Below are 16929 nucleotides of genomic sequence, written 5' to 3' on the forward strand. Positions count from 1 at the left end.
CACTCGGGGGGGGGGGGGGGGGGAAGAAAAAACAAAAAAAAGAGAAAGTTACAGAATTGTGTTCTCTGACCTGCACGTTGAGCCACAAAAGGTATTTCTGTGATGTAGCTGGGCTGTCTCAGGGTGCTGAGGCTTTGCTTTGTGCTTGGCAAGGCTTCCCACATGGAACCACTTATTTTGGAGGAAAGTTTTGCTCGACTCTTTATGATGATGCTTCTGGAGGCAGGACGCATGTAATGGCTTACATGACATCAACCTTTGTTATGAAGGATACGGCAGTGCTCTCATACACTTTCTGTGGGGCTCTGTGAGACCTAGAACAAAACCAAGTAAAACATGACTCTTGCTGTGGCTGACAAGAGAGGATTTATTTATCAACAGCTCCATTGTCGTTAAAGAATTGGTGTGGAATGCCACAGACATGGGGAGACTCTTTGTGTTAAGACCCATCATCCTGGGGCAGAAAACAAAGAAGCAAATATCTGTTCTGGGTGTGCGGGATGCATCTTTATCCATCTACTATTTTCAATAGGAACTGTGTGTGCCACAGATTGGAAACTTCCGGAGATGTATGGCAAGCTGAAGAGCAGCATAGCCAGGGAGCTGCGTATAAAATATATGTACTTTGGTATACTCAGTCAGATCTCTTGGAATTTTCTACTTTAGGAGAAAAGGCTTGAGTCTTTTAATATTATTCTTCCATGGGAAGGGGAAAGAACAGATATTTGGGGGAAGATACTGGAATAACCATCAACCTGGTCTGTTAACACTTATTCACGGAAATGTTCCCACCAAAGCATGAGCAGGACTGTGTCTATCCGAAGGAGACAGTCACCCCCTCCTCAGACTTTTGTGTCGTGTTCAAGGACGGTATGGCATTAATCCAGGAAGCAGCCAGGGAAGGGATTTGTCTGCGCAGGAAATGTAGAAGACAATATTAAGGACAGCTCTTCCAGAGGATGGTGTCACGAGGGGACGCGCTGGCTTTGCCACGCGGGGCGTTTGGAGGACGGTGCTGTTGCCCTCAGAGCAGGCAGCGCAGGGCTGCAGGTCAGGCAGCCTCCGTGTTTCCGGGGCAAACTGGTGGCAGCAACACCAGCAACTGGGAAAGGCACCAGTGATGAAAGTAACCTCCACACCGGATTTCCCACCGCTGCTGTCAGTAGTGGAGCTGCCCCAGTGAAGGAAAACCAGGGAATGTAGCTACAAGGGAGCGTAGGCAGGGGCCCGTGCTGCCGACATAACTATTTGCAGTGAATTACAGGCTGACAAACTTCTGATGTTGGTGTCCTCTCGATAACGCACGTCTCATACACAATTTTTAAAATTTCCACTTATTGCAATGACAACCCATTTATTCCTTCCTTACAGTGTACGAACGTTTTTGTACTGAGGTAATTTAATACAAACAGTAGGGGGGAAATCAAGAATCTATGGTGGAGTATTACCCAAGTTATAGAAGCAGTTTATTACTCTATTGTGTGTCTAAAATTTCTGGAACATTGTAGCAGATGTATTTTATAGAGAAATGACAACACGTTTTAATGAAATCCAGGTTTAGATTCTGGCAACATTTCTTCCTTAATTTTATATTTTGTAACTGAGTCTACTACCCCACCAGGAAAAACCAATAGAATATTTAGTACATCTCACCATCACACCTTCACGTGTATTTGTATAGAGAAGAAAATAACTCTACGTGACAGACCAGGACTTACTTTTTCTTTACTTGAAACTGAATTCTGTCTTTCTCTGCTGACAATTACAAGTTCCAGTTTGTTCTGGTCTCTTCCAGGCGAAATTGAAGCAGTCACTACAAGTTTTGCTGGACCTCTCTTGCAAAACACATTCCCTGTTGTTGATTTAGACTGCAAACAGTGCTGCACCGGGTTGGCCTGAAGCGCTGTGGAGCTGCTCTCCAGCTCCCTCCTCTCACTGCTCAGGGGACGCGGGCAGGGTCCCATCCTGCATCCCTCACCGGTGCCCGCTGCGGGCAGCAGCGCCCTAAGGAAAAAAAAGAGAGAGCCCCACTGTTCCCAGTCGCCGTGCCCGGGCCTGTCGCAGAGCACAGGCGCACTGCGGACATCCCTCTGAATCCCTTGCACACCCAGACGCATCAGGTGCAGTTTAGCTGCCCAGTATTAGTTTGTCTCTGCTGACTATGGATAAATCACAGTCTTTTAAAAAATCATAGTTCAGTGAAATATATTTGCTTTATGAGAACATTTCTGACACAGGAGTAAGCATCTCTGCCATACTATGTTTCTTTCTCAAAAGTAGGTGGATGCTGCAGGTTTTCAGACAAACTGCTGTGGACATTTAAAATGAACAAAAAATAATAGAAATGTGAGTGATAATGCTCATCTGCCTAAAATATTATTCTTGGAAACATTTTTTCTGAAACTGCAAAAAAAAGCATCCTGAGGATGCTCTTTCAGGAAACACCTGATGTGGCCAAGTTCCATCCGAATGGCAGAGTGATAACATTTGGCAACATCAGAAACAACTATACGCAGGGTCCTACACTGGCACGCGTGAGGCAGCTCGTTTACAAGGCACAGCAGCGGCTCTGCCTTGCGTACGCCGCCCGGGTCCTGCAGCCTGCGCAAGGCTGTGCAGACCGACCGCTGCTACCGTCACGTTAACAGTTAAATAACAATTTTGCAATATTGTATAATAATAAATCCAATTTGAGACTTTGCTCACTAGGCTGGTTGTAAAGATGTTTGAAAGACGATTGTGCTGTTGCCAGAACAGGGCAGTTGAACCTTCCACAAGCAAGATAAAGACCGAGTCCTCTCTCAAACAAGCTTTATGGGATACACATACAGCCATGCAAAATTAAGGAGCGGTATGCAGTCCTGGCTAGGAAGACCTCACAAATGTAGCCAGTAAGCCAGAGGTCCTGGGAGCCTCGGGAACCTGAAAACAGCACGCTGCAATGCGTGAGGCTAATTCAGCTTCTTTGAGCTGAGATTCAATGCACTCACGGGTCTGAAATGTTCAGAGTTCCTTGTTCTGGTCACTTGTTACAGTTTTTCTAGTTACTTAGAGGTTTACCTCAATGGTTGATATCCCAGGCCAAACTGTGCCATTCCTTTCTGTATCTTCCCAAGGACACTTTTTATTTACTGTCATCTCCTCTGTTCTGCCTAGAGAGTTTTAAGTCCCACAATATCAACTGCTCCTTTTGTTTTCCCCTTTCAATCACAATTTACTTATGGCGTTCCGTAGGCCAACAGGCTACTTGACCTACAGTGCTCCTCCCTAAACGGCTGCGGCAGCTTTTCTGCATCCCATATCCTAACGGCACCAACACGCCATCTCATTCATGCCTTTCCTAGATGCCCCAATAAACAACTAAAAGTCCACTATTTAAATAACCACTTACATGTGGTAATTATATGTGGAATGTGTGTTTACAATTCTTAAAGAGGCAATTCACACTTCTGAGACCACTTGTCTCCGTTCTCTACAGGCGTTCCTCTCCGAAAACGTTTCTTTCATATTTTGGGTATCTCTGTTACAATAAAGGCTAGAGACTTGCTTGTATATAGAGTTTTATTCCGCCTTGCTACCTCAGTGAGGAGCTTTCATTTCCTCTATAGCATACACCACATATACATGTTCGCACATATATATACACCGTTTGCACAGAACACAGCGTCCCTGACAAGCAGAGGGACACCTCACCCTCCCAAAACGTGAGAAGATGTGAAGGGAGGGTGAAGCCATCAACCGCCTCCCTGCCGCTGACGGGACAGACCCTGTCCCATTCCTGTGCTCTCCCGCCGTCTCCCAGCTCCTCCCGGGCACACGCTTCCACCGCTCCCCTGGCACCAGGTCACGGCATCAGTTTAGAAAGCGTTAAATGCAACAAACTGACAGGAAACCAGCCCCCAGTGGGATAGCTTTATCTCAAATCAGGGAATTTAACTTATTCTTGGAAGCATCCAGCGAGGGCCGCACCTGGCAGAAGGAAGGGAAAAAACCCTCCCATGGCTGAGAGTGAGGAGAGGCAGCGGGGAGCTGACTCCCCCTCCTTTGGCAGGGGCGAGCCGTTGGACTGACGCAGGTACGCGCGCGCGGGACCCCGGAGGGGTGGGGATCCAGCTTACCGTGCTGTGCCTTGTTTGACCAGACAGCACCGTCTCCAGTAAAACCTGCACCCCGCCGTCCCGGTTACAGCTCACGTAACTCCGTTTTCAGCTCCAAGTAATTGCCAACGCTCTCTTCCAAATACATAAGAATCTAAGATTTTTAGACTGAAAATAAATTGCGATTGTTAATACGGTTCATGAATAATAAATTAAGTCATGCTTGAATTTACTTAAAACTCAAGCACATTAGGTCATTTTTCACATAAATAAAGCACTCCAACAGTTCTAGCAGAAGGAACTACTTAAATTCATAACAGAACGGTGCTTTATTTGTTACAGCTGTTCCTTTAGGATACCTGATCCTAGACATAAATTCCTTTGTTTTGGAAATGGCAGTTCACATATTGAACCCAAAGCATGTATTATCAGGGCAGATATAATTAATTTTAGCAGTGCAATAAACTGTATTGTTGCCTGGGAAATCAAATCTTGCAAATGGTGGCAAGGCTGAGTCATTCCCTTCGGTAATACAACGATGATATGCTATAACTTAACATAGATTAAAAACTGTACAATACTATCCAGGCTACCACAAGAGGAAGTTAATAAAGGCTGAGGGTGAACTCTAATAGGTTGTTGGTTCTCTTGTCTTTTATTAGGTGTGCCATAAATCAACGTTTTAAACCAAATGCTGTTGGTTATATTAGAGGTGAACTGCAAGACCCTTTTTTTTTTTTCATAGTATGGACTCATAACTCTTTTTTTTCCTTGATGTACACACAAACCTCATAGGTGAATGTATTTTTCTAATTTCTTTTTCTCCCCTACATATTTTTAAAATAAATAATACATTGGAAAGGCACATCTACAGTGTTTGGAAATGCAAAATCAAACCACAATATCACCCTTAGAGCACAGATATTCCAACAGTTATAACACCTTAACAAGCATAGGCTTTTTTCATGGTGCAGAATTTATTGTATTTATTTCTCTCTGATACTATACTTATACTTGAGAAAGCGATGCGGCACAGACAAAAATTCCCTCTGGATCTCCTTATTCAGAGCAGTACGTTGCAGAATGGGGACCTGGAGACACAGCTTCGGTGGCACATACTTCTGTGTTGCACTCTGCTGCAAGCATCAACACAAAATTACCCGAGCAGTATAGGAACACTGTAATAATATAGCATCAAATATAGCTTAGTGGGATGGTTAAGGGCTGGGAGCATCTGTCACATGAGGACAGGCTGAGAGAGCTGGGACTGTTCAGCCTTGAGAGAGCTGGCTCCTGTCACTGTGCATCTGACGGGAGGGAGTAAAGACGACAGAGCCAGGCTTCCCAGCAGTGCCTATTGACAGGAGAAGAGGCAATGGGCACATACTGAGGTGCCAGAAATTTAATTTAAATACAAGAAGAAAAATAAACTAACTTTTTGTGTGTGTGTGTGTGAGGGCAACGGAGCAGTGGAACAGGTTGCCCAGAGAGGTCTCCATTCCCGAAGGTACTCAAAACCCACCCAGACCTGGCCCTGAGCACCCGGCCCTTGCTGATCCTGCTTTGAGCAGGGGTTTGGCCTAGGCAGCCTCCTCCAGAGCGCCCTTCCAGCCGCAGCAATTCTACGAGTCTCTTATTTTGCACCTGCAAGCACATACACTTCTGCATCATTTTACAGGAGAATTTAATTTTATTTTACTCTTGAAATGAGAAATAAATTCACAGCAATTGAGGAAATAATGCAGGTGTAAATTCCATAAAAACAAATGAACAGCCAGTGATTCTAATATGAATAACAAACAACTCTCAACACTTAAAAAAAGTTATCACATCAGAAATACAGATCTCGCTCCTACTTGTTCTATAGGACACAACCACAGATTCAAATTTAACCTAATACAAGATTCTATTCTTGGAAAAACAAGACCATAAATGGAGAGCGTCTGCATTTGATACTTCCTGAATTAATATTAAGGGAAGTTAAGTTGTAAATACGATTTACCCCTTTCTAATTTATTTTAATCTACCACTAGTTATAGTGGTTGATTATATTATTTACCTATGTTAGGCATCTGTTTAAATCTGTCTTCCTATAGGAAGAAGTGGCTTTTTCCAAGAGGCGTCAGTATCAGTAGCTTATGGAAAGCTTTTCTAAGCACAAGAAACAAAGGCAATGATTCAGAGAACACGCGAGCACAACACTGAGGAGGAGGAGGAGAGAAGCCTCCGGCAGCGCATCCCAACCCCTGCCAAATCAGAGCCTGCAGAGCGCAGAGCTCTGCTCAGATCAGCGACTCTACCCCAGATGTTTACAGGTTTCAGGAAGAATCACGTACGCTCCTGTCAGGCAACCGCCAGTCACCACAGCCCCGAACAAGGCGGCTGCCAGGCCCAGCACGGCCTGGGCCAGAACAGGGTCCCCAAACCGGAGGCGGGCAGCCCGCCCGCACGGGAGCAACAGCGGGGGCACCGCTCTCCCAGGCTGCCGCTCAGCGGCGACGCCAGGGCAGGCTGCGGGGCCACGCCGCCAGGACCCCGAGAACCACCACCGCTCCGGCGGGCGGGAGGCCGAGGGCCGCTCCCGGGCAGCGCCGATCCCCTTCCCCTCAGGCCCCGAGGCGGGCAGGGGGGCGGGCGGCCCGCACAGCCGCGCCCCGCGGCGGTGGGGCGGCCCGCGGCCGCGCCTCCTCGCCTCCCGCAAACCGCCCCCGCGCCCTGTGGCCGCCTGCCCGGCCCCGCTCCGGGGCTGCAGCCGCCGGTGCCCCGCGGAGCCGCCCCCGCCGCGGCCGACGGCCGCCCTCGCGCCGCTCCCGCCCTGCCCGCGCGCCGCCGCTGCGCACGGCCCACGCCCCGCCCCGCCCCGCCCGTCACCGCCCCCTCCCTCCCTCCTCTCGCGAGATCTGCGGCGCCCGGCGGGACATCCGGGGCCGCCGGTTGCTGGCGCGGCGCAGCAAGATGGCGGTGGAGTCGCGGGTCACGCAGGAGGAGATTAAGAAGGAGCCGGAGAAGCCGATCGACCGGGAAAAGGTGCCGGGGTGGTGCCCTGCGTCCTCGTACGCCGCTCCCGGGCGCGGCGGGGCGGGCACCGCGGGGGGGAGGGTGTGGCGGCGCCTGTGAGGCCTCGGGCCGGGGAAGGCGGGGGGGGGGGGGGGGCGGTTGGAGATGGCGGGGGGTGGCGAGTGGCCCCTCAGCCTCGCCTCGCCCCGCAGACCTGCCCGCTGCTGCTGCGCGTCTTCACCACCAACAACGGGCGGCACCACCGCATGGACGAGTTCTCCCGCGGCAACGTGCCCTCCAGCGAGCTGCAGATCTACACCTGGTGAGTGCGCGGCCCCGGCACGTAGTTGTTGTCCCAGAAGGCTTGAACTGTTGTGTGAATGGTGTGTTGGTTTTAAGTCCGAGCCTTTTGAGGGAGGAGTAGTGTGTTTCGTTTTGTATGGTCAGGTAGCAGTGCTTTAACAGAGGGCTGCTTTTTATTGCTTTCAATTTTCATTTGGAGAACTGCTTTAGTCTGTGTTGCAAGCACGTTAATTTTTGTTTATAGTATTTTGAAGATTGCTTCTGAAAGTGAATTATGCTACTTTTTAAACCTTGCTTTTCCTTCAAGGTGTCTGTTAGGGTTATAACCTGTATGCCGTATGGCCGAATAAATCCATTTCTGTGACTAGTAAAGCGTGCAGTTCTAATTTACTTCTTAATGGGATTTATGGACTCGGTCCAGGCTATTGATGGTGTCTGAGCTGTTTGCCATCTGCAGAAGTCAGAATGGGCATTGTCTGTCAACACACTGCCTCTTGGTTGCTCGAAGCTTGGAGTGAGTGTTCGGTCTGTATAATTAAGAGCCGCTTTAGTTGCGATGATTGAGTCCTTTTGTTCTTGAAATTCTAGAAATGAGCTTTAGCCCTGGTCTGGGTGGAGGCTGGGAAAAGGAGGAGTGCTGCCTGTTAGGGCAGAAGTGGAAATCTTGATGGAAATGGAAAACTATTCATGATTTTTTTTCTTTTATTTCTACATTTCCTCTAGTATTCAAGAAGCTATTTTAACATAGACACCGACTTAGGTGAGGAAACACTTAAAGTGTTCATTTGTATAAATGCATTAATGCATTTTTAAAAGAAAGAAGTTCCCTGCTGTTTAAATAGTAACTTTTTTGAGAGGCATGGAAAAGCAGATGGTGAAACGTACACAGAGGTGAAGAGACTTGTCTAATATTGCAGTAAATTAGAAGCTACTACAACTAGAGCCACGTTTGCAGTAGACCATATTGTCTGCAGTGTACAGTAAGTGGTGAATTCTCCCAGGTGTTATAATCAATAACTAGAGCAGCTTCTTGTCCCTTGATCGTTAGACCAAAATGTATTGTTTGGAATGTCGTGTAGCTGTGAAATCAGTGGCTCACTACGTAGCTGAAATGTAAGATCTTGCTCATCTTCAGGTATTGACAGAAAGTATGCAGAGGCAAGGAAATGTATGGTTAAGTTGTAGCAATATATTGATTCCACCTTAAACGGGTTTTGGGAAGCTTTTTTTATTGTTGTCGCTTTTGAGAGCGCGAACCGCTTTGTTTGTTTGTTTAACCTAGGATGGATGCAACTCTGAAAGAGCTGACCAGCTTGGTGAAAGAAGTCTACCCAGAAGCACGGAAGAAGGGCACGCACTTCAATTTTGCGATTGTTTTTACAGATCTCAAGAGGCCTGGATATAGGTAAATGGCATTTCTTCTCCGGGTTAATAGAAGACTTCAGGCACTGGAGCTGTAAATTCTTTTCCATTAACACTGATTTTAAAGTTTATGATGAAATGTAATTTCTAAAGTTCTTCATAATAGATTATATGATGACCACTGCAAACTCTAAATTTTGCTTGGTGGCCGTCATTGTTAACATGTTCCCAAAACAATGACGCTGCGCGCTTGAAGGCTGTGGTTGCTGTATTGGTAACCACCCGGAACACGGACCTACAGCTGGAGATGAAGCTTTGTTTCTGGTGATACGCAGCGTGGTAGGTCTTGTATCTGAGAACACATTTGCGTTTTAGCAGTGATATTGTTGCAGGTATTCATCTTCCAAAACTGTGTGAGCTAACCTTTGTCAGCAGCCAGCGGATACATCCTGCTCTGTAACCTGTGGGGTCTGTTCTGTGTGTGTATGGAAAGCGGCCAGGGGTTCTCTCTGGTATTTAACTTAATAGGGCAGAAGGTTCCCCCACCCCTCTGCCCCATCAGAAAGAGGATTTGGTGTGGCTTTTCTTGGTGCCCCTGGTACTGGAGGGGAAAAACCCCAGCATCCTGTGCACATAGCTAAATGCTAAACATAGCGCAGAGGATGGCACGGGAGGGTTGTTGTGAGCCGATGCAGTTCCTGTTGTGGACATCCAGAGAGATTTGCCTCTGATAACTGCCTTGCCTTTTCTCTCCTGCGCGCAGGGTGAAGGAGATCGGCAGTACCATGTCGGGCAGGAAGGGCACAGATGATTCCATGACATTGCAGTCTCAGAAATTCCAGATAGGAGACTACCTGGATATAGCAATTACTCCTCCGAATCGTGCACCGCCCCCATCGAGCCGCATGAGACCGTACTAAGCTGCTGCTTCTTTCTATGATTGCATCTTCTGTTTATTCCTACTTGCTGTTCTAAAGCAGGCTTATTATTTTTGCTTTTGTTGCTAAGCAAGAACACCTGAAGACAAAGCTAAGCATCAGAAATGAAAGTTAACTTTTAAACCTTAACTTTTAGTTTATTTGTTTAGAAGAAACACTTATCTTTAGTAGTGCCATCATCCTATCCCTGATTGTTATAGTTTGAACAGTAAGTCAGTGTGTCCAGTGTTTCAAGATTTCCATGAAATACGACCAGAAGGATTACAGGTGTTCTGTAGTTCTATCTTGTTTGGAATAAAGATTGATGTTATTAATCTTTTGATAGTGTGGTGGTCGTTTGTTTTGTTTTTTAAAGTGGGTTTCTGCAGAGAAATTTGGAAGTTGGCTTTTAAGCAGAAGTTGAAAGGAGGGCCGAAGCCCTTACCTGATAACTTTTGGGCTTGTTGAGCAGAGGTAGGTGGCCTCCTGGGGCTTCCTTGTACAGGAGGATTTCTTAAACCGCTGCTGGCTGGATTTTGGAGGGTGAGCATGTGAACAGTGTGGTCGAAGGCAGGCAAGCTCAGTCTTCAGCTCCCTGTGCTGACAGGGAGAGTCAGAGATGCGCTGTGTAAGGCTGCCTGTCCTGATCTCCCAGCGGGTCAGCGCAACACTGGAGGATGGGGCCTGCGGCTTCCCATAGCTCAGCGCTTGCCCGTTTCTTCTGTCGCTGCAGGGGGAGGCGCCTCTGGTCCTGCCGCGTGCTCCCGCCATCCTGCGCCGTGTGCCTCTGCCGGCTGGCCACGAGCACCCAGCTGGTCCGCAGAGAGCCAGGCGCTTCTTCCCTGCACGTTGTGCCCCGGTGTGCTGAGAGAAAGGCAGGAGCAGCAGTAGAAGCAGTAGCTGCTCCTTAGGGCCTTCACCTTCCTCACTGAAGGCCTTGGCAGAGGCTAAGACTGAAGTAAGTGTTCCCGTCTGCTGAGGACAAGGCATGCTGCCTTTCATGAGCTGTAATGTATATATATTTTTTCCCTCTCGGGAGTCCCTTGGTGTAGTATAGCCTGAAGGATTTTAGGTTCAGTTCTGCCCATGGTTCACCCTCTTCTGTCTCCCTTCTCTGGCTTCTCAGTTAGGGAGTTGCAATCTCAGCCTTCATGAATGACCCTGCAGAATCACCTGCATCTGAGTCACTTTTTCCCCTAAACCCGAAGAGGTTGAAAAGTGCTCCCCACCCTTTTTTTTAAAGACAGCTCAAGAAAAGACAATATAAATGCTGCTTTATAAAGGACTGTGAGCCTGGAAGCGGCAATGGAGCTGGTCTAGTGTGGCCAGAGGTGGGATAGGGGGGATGTGTTGCCAGGGCGAAGGCAGTCACCACTGGTGCGAGTGAAGACCACTGCTAAGCGGCCTGCTCGCCACAGGGCATCATCCGCGCTGCAAAGTGAGTGAGGCGAGTCCTGCAGTGAGCAGCATGCAATTACAGCATTGCACAGCCTCCTGCCAAAGGCAGGGACAGACCTGCCATTAGAGGTACAGAGGAATAGGGGCATTTCCTCCTTTTTGTGTCCTGGTTTTTGCTTTAATTGCATTTAAGGATAATTCTCAAAATTAACTGTAGCCAATATGTAAGGCAAAAGCAGCAAGTGAGCCTGTGCCTCAGCTGCTCTGGGAAGTGGCTTGGCTTTGCTGCTGGAAGGGAGACGGGGCCCCATGAGGGCTTGTGCCTGCCCAGCCTGGGGCAGGGCTTCACACACTTCAGAGAAAAAGAGGAATGACCTACTGGCTTTAGATTTGGTGGCCCATGAAGCAAAATCACCAGGATATGAACATGCAGAACTGCCTTCAGCAGCAAATAGTTCAGCTTGACTGCTTAGGTGTGGCGTTCGCCTTCACGTGACTGCCATGGAAGTATAAACCTCAGCGACCTCTTCCCTGGCTGCTTTGGGCTAAACAACTCTTGAGAAAGAGATTTGCCCTCAAACACTTGCACTTCACGCAGAAAGGTAATTCAGAAGGGGAGAGCGTTCAACTTTCTGTACCTATTTTTATGGGAAAAGACACCTGAGAGATCAGTGCAGTTAGGGTTAGGGGTTCCCTACACCAAAAATCCACTACGCAACCAAGGCCAACAGCAGCAGTTTTGAACTCGGACATCAGGATACAGCGAGCAGCTGTGAAAGCAGACAGCACCAGGGTACAACCATCCAGTTGTTGCAAGAGGTGGCATGGTAAGTGAAAGCTGTCACCTGCTGCGCTCCTGCTGCACAGGAGGGAATTTACTCACAGTAATGAGGTTGCGTGTGTCGCTTTCGAAGCTACTGTAAAAGCTGAGGAAGGATGTCAGTCCCTAAAAAGAGCAAAATACGTACAGCACTGTGGTTCGGGGAAATTAAAACATGGTCTCAAAACTCAACAACAGTGGGCAATCCCATATGCTCAGGAAGCAAAGTGGCATAGACAACACTACATCCAGATCTGTGAAGCCACAGGTCTTGCTTTGTATGCAGCAATTTCATGAGGAATTTTTGTCCTGCATCAAGGCAGCTGGATGGGATGGGTTTTTCCCCTTTTTCCTCAGAGGGGCTCGGTTTTTCTCTGCCTTTACCCTGTGACAAACACCTGGGCCACTTGTGCAGGTCTCCAGCCTCTGTGACCCCTGCCCCCAGCAGTGAGCGGGGTGAGCTGGGTCCCCCGGCAGGGCCAGGAGAAGCGCCCTGCGCCCCGCCTGTGGGGTGCAGCACAGTCAAATGGACCCAGCTACAAAACCGAGGCAACTTCCCCTAATTGCTATTTTTTACCCTCAGCAGCAGCTACCACAGGCTGCTCTGCTCCCATAGATGTGGCTTTGTGTTTCTGTGCGCCTTCTGGTGTGCCTTCCCTGCCTGTCCAGGTTTGGTTTGTCCTGAAGGACTCTCTGCTTTGCTTCCCCAAGCAAACTTGGTTCTTAGAACTAAATTTTTTTTACCAACTTTTTTTCAGTTTAATAAATTAAAAAAAGATATATCAAAAATGCTTTTTTTTTCACACTATGAAACCCTCCACCATCACCTTGTTACACCTTACATAAATATTGCTGCTGCTGTTGATCTTTAGCCAGGCTTTCATTTAACATGGGGGGGAAAAAGATTCCTCTTTGACATGCTCAGGCCTTAAACTAAGGGCTCTGTGTTCACAGTCCCCCTCTGATTCCACCACCCTCCACTATAGGTTCATGCATGCGTGTACGCAGATACACATGTATGAACAGAACAGAAGCTGCAGCCTCAGAAGAGCAGCCCGGTGATGGCAGCACGACCCATATAACGTTCTGTAATGACCCTAAAGTGCTTCTGCAGCACTTTTGGAGAGGCTGCCTGCGTCTCTGGTGGAAGCACTGGTATCTGGGTTAATTCCCTCGTTAAGCAGCGAGGACAAGGCTCATGCACACACTTTGTCAATAACCTGGGCTGCATCAGACACACTCCTCGCTCCAGCACCATGTTTGTCATCTGACTGGAGCAGTCACAGAGGCTTAAGTTTTGCTTTATAGCTCTGGTCAAAAGCAGAAACACTTGCGATGCAGCAGAAAAACATTAAGCAGTTCTCACTCTTGCTCTGGAAAGCATGGAAAAGCGAGAAGGTCTCAGAAACCCCATTGTGTCAGAACAAATGAATGACAACAGCCGCAGTCGTGTTCAAAGAACAGCGCTGTAAGTAACGCGACAGCTAAGACACAAATTGCCAAACCCAAAGAGATCCAATTACCTGCTGCTCTTGTGTGTAGGTATTACAGCAGCTCAGCCGGGTTAAAAAAAAAAAAGCATCAGTTCCTCCGACAGAACAGGACCCTGAAGAACGTGAACTGTAAAACGCCCGTGTTGTGTCGTGCACAGCTGGCGCCGTGCCTGGCCACAAAGACCTGGCGACGAGGGGGGATGCCTGGCTGGCACACCGCGCAAGGCACTGGAGATAAGAAATGGCTGAGGGCTGGGTTCAGAGGGGCCGGGGTGTTTGGGACCCTCCCTGGGGTATTTCCAGGCTCACAGAACTGACAGGCTTAGGTACAGACATCCTGCCCCAAAAACTCACTTGACCTCTTCAACAATCAGCAAGAAAATTCAGTGAACGCTGCACGTGATGGCTTCAAGGGCACCTCTGGGGGAGCTGGCTGAGGCGTGAATTCCCTACCCCGTGCTTCAGGCGTGCAGAAAATCATGAGTTAGCGTCTTCAAGCTTGAAGAGACTTGAGGGTCTTTAACAGGGGCCTGAAACTGCACCTGGCCCTGACAACCACGCTGTGTATGCTGTTTGCATCCAAGTATTCCTTTCCTTGAGTCCTCAGGGCACGTTTGGGAGATGTAGAAGACCTCCCAGTGCTCCGTTGCTGAACAAGAGAGAGGAGCCAGCATAGCTGACCCTTTTCCTTCTAGTCTTCTACTGAGGTCTTCTAGCTGAAAGCCATGACGCACATACCCCAGGTTTCAGAGGACAAGAGGGGAGAGCCCCAACAGTGGTTCCAGGTAGGGCATTTGAAGAACAGCACCAGGCACGCAGCAGTCCCGCACCAACACCCCTCGCTACCGGCTGCTCAGCTGGGGCTGTGCACCGTCCCCCAGCCCTTGCTTAGCCCTGCCTTTGGTTTAAGAACTGCTCTGGAGAGCAGGAGGCTTGTAGCTGAAAGGGAGAAAGGAAGCACCTGCATTTAAAAGTAGTAAAGGTTTGAAACATGGTCCCAGCAGCACCACATCACCACAGCCCACGTGGCCAGGAACGACCGCGGCCCTGCACCAGTGGGGCGCTCTTCCAAGGGCGAGGTTTGTCACAGTAGCTGCGTCCCTTCCAGTCTAATTCATGCGCAACCACCCAAGCAGCTGTCCCAGGGAGCGGGAAGGGGTGACGGGTGGTGGGGTGAAGAGGAGGAATTGCTTCAGCTGCATGGAAGCGCTCATAGAGCGACAGCTCCAGGAAACCTCACCAAAGCAGCCGGATGGACAGGATACGATTGCCCGAGCAACTTAAACTGCCAGTGAACGAGGACGTCCTGGCTCCCACCCCCCGCCCTTTCCCTTCTCTTGCCTCAACAGCCCTCAGTGCCCTTGCAGGTGAGCAGTGATTTGGGTCAGCGCACAGAGTCCACCAATAATTTAACCTTGGAAAACAACAATTAGTTCCTGCCGGCTGGGCAAGCAGGAATGGCTTCCCGTGCAGCCACAACTCCACTGACACAACCGAGGGCGTGGGACCTGCAGCTGGGGGAGAGGAAAGGCGGGACCGTGCAGCGAGGCTTTGGATTGGTTTGCAACAATTGCGTAAGCAATCATTAGGGAGCGTAACCGCAGGGCTTTAAGCCAGGAATACATTATGCCAAAAATTCTGAAAGTATTTGAAGACCTTCCTGCTGGGTATTCTGCAAACTATCTTTTGCTTGGTCTCTCCCCAGCAGAAACACCTGTGTAGCAGAGCATCTTCTTCCATGGAGCATTTCTTGTGCGCACACATTTGTGCTATTTTTTTTTTTTTAACTCTTCAACTTGAATTCGACAAGACAAGATCAAAGAAATTCACAGACCTGATCAGCTCCCTGCCGTGATGTCAACTGCCCCTTTGTAAAAGTGGATATTACCCTAAGAATAGCATGAGGTTTCACGTTTAAGTTGCTAGATACCATAGCCAGCACTGACTGATGTCTTCCTGGTAGAAGGCTGTATTCCTGTGGACTAATGCACATGCGATTCCATAGTGCGGCCACTGGATGTTGTCATTGCTCCTTATAAATGCCACGGTCTCTGTATTACTGTCCCTTGGGGAAACAAGGTATTCCCAAAATACAAGGCAGCTCCAACATCCGCTATGGCTGTTGATGGAGCACATGCAACCACCGCAAGTACTGGAGCACCTGAATAATGATATCAGGGAACAAAGCAAATATTACATCTTACAGAAAATTTAAAGCATCCGTGATGCTTTAAATAACCAAGGAAGCCTGGACTCCAGTTATTGCTCCAGTGATTTATAAAAACATCAATAAAAGCACAATGGGAGGCACTAAAACCGATGCTTGTCATTTATCCATCTGGGAGTTTCATTTCACTGTAAGATCTATATTTGTATTTAACCTCAGGCAAAATATTTCCAAGATAAGAAAGCACTGACCACCTGAAGGGGCTTCCTAGGCGGAACAATCGAGACACTCCTCTGACAACAAATGGGATTATGGAGAGAAGCTTCTGTTAGCTGACACATTTGATATACTTAAAAAAAAAAAAAAAAGATTAAGAATGACAGCAAATGAAGGAAAACTAAAGGCTATGCTTTTTTGGCTGCTTCCCAGATGTCCCTAAATACTGAAGTGCAATTTTATGCTGGGCTCAATCTTTTCTGACTGCAGGCTACTGCTAGAAGATGTGATCCCATTCTCACCCTTCCCTTCCATCTGCTCTAGCACTCACGCAGGCAGAAGCTGAGTTTGAGATTACCGTTGGGGAGGACAAACTAGAAGAGAAAACAAAATTAATTAGCCCTTCAGTGGCTCGGCAAAGGGAAGGAATCCATTGTAAAATTGCACAACCCCTAGATTCTGCGCAAGGGAATGGGTGAAAGAGCCTCTAGTGGAAGCAGCCCCCAGTCAAACTAAATGAAGCACAACACAGAACCATACTCTGAGTCAATTGTGCCTGTTTTCAGGTGATGACTGTCCCTTACAGAACTACTGCCTTTGCTACTTATTCTGCTACCGTTTATCCCAACTGCACGTTCTGACAGGCCGATGCTGTTATCAGATTCACCCCACACAAACCAACATGTAACTTCTGTTTTAAGTTCTTTTGCATTATTTGCACTCTGACGTGTTATATTACTTTAGTGCGCAGCGGGATGAGCCTTTCTTCAGCAGCAATACTGGCTTAAGTGGAGTTTTACCCTCCTCCAGCCCCATGGCTACATCCTTACTTGTTCCAGTATTTGAACTGGTGCAGTTTATCAGAGGGCCACACAGCCACCTGAGTGAGAGAACTGATCTGAGTAGGAAAAAAAAGACGACAAAACAAACCACAGAACTTTCCCTCCCCAACTTATTTTGAACACAAATCAGTTTCCAACACTGCTTATGCTTTCACTTTTGCCAACTTTTCCCTCCCCCACCCCCAATACTCAAAACTAGTGCTTAGGCCTTATTGAAACCTAAAAAGTTTTTAAAGGTAAAAGCACGACAAACTAAAACTAGTTTTTGGTTTGCTGCTCTGCTTATAATCAACCTCAGAGCAATGGTCCTGTTATAA

At 48.1% G+C, this 16929-nt stretch overlaps 1 protein-coding gene across 1 annotated transcript; it reads left to right on the forward strand.

The window, feature by feature from the left end:
* The first annotated feature begins 7013 nt into the window (after positions 1 to 7013).
* On the forward strand, positions 7014 to 10019 carry SAP18 (Sin3A associated protein 18). Its single transcript, XM_082337128.1, has 4 exons — positions 7014 to 7124; positions 7307 to 7416; positions 8680 to 8802; positions 9523 to 10019. The coding sequence occupies exons 1-4, from the start codon at positions 7053 to 7055 to the stop codon at positions 9677 to 9679; spliced, it is 462 nt and encodes a 153-aa protein (XP_082193254.1). The 5' UTR covers positions 7014 to 7052; the 3' UTR covers positions 9680 to 10019.
* Positions 10020 to 16929: the final 6910 nt, after the last annotated feature.

This window comes from Platalea leucorodia, assembly GCF_965183815.1.
Source record: "Platalea leucorodia genome assembly, chromosome: 2".
NCBI lineage: Eukaryota > Metazoa > Chordata > Aves > Pelecaniformes > Threskiornithidae > Platalea > Platalea leucorodia.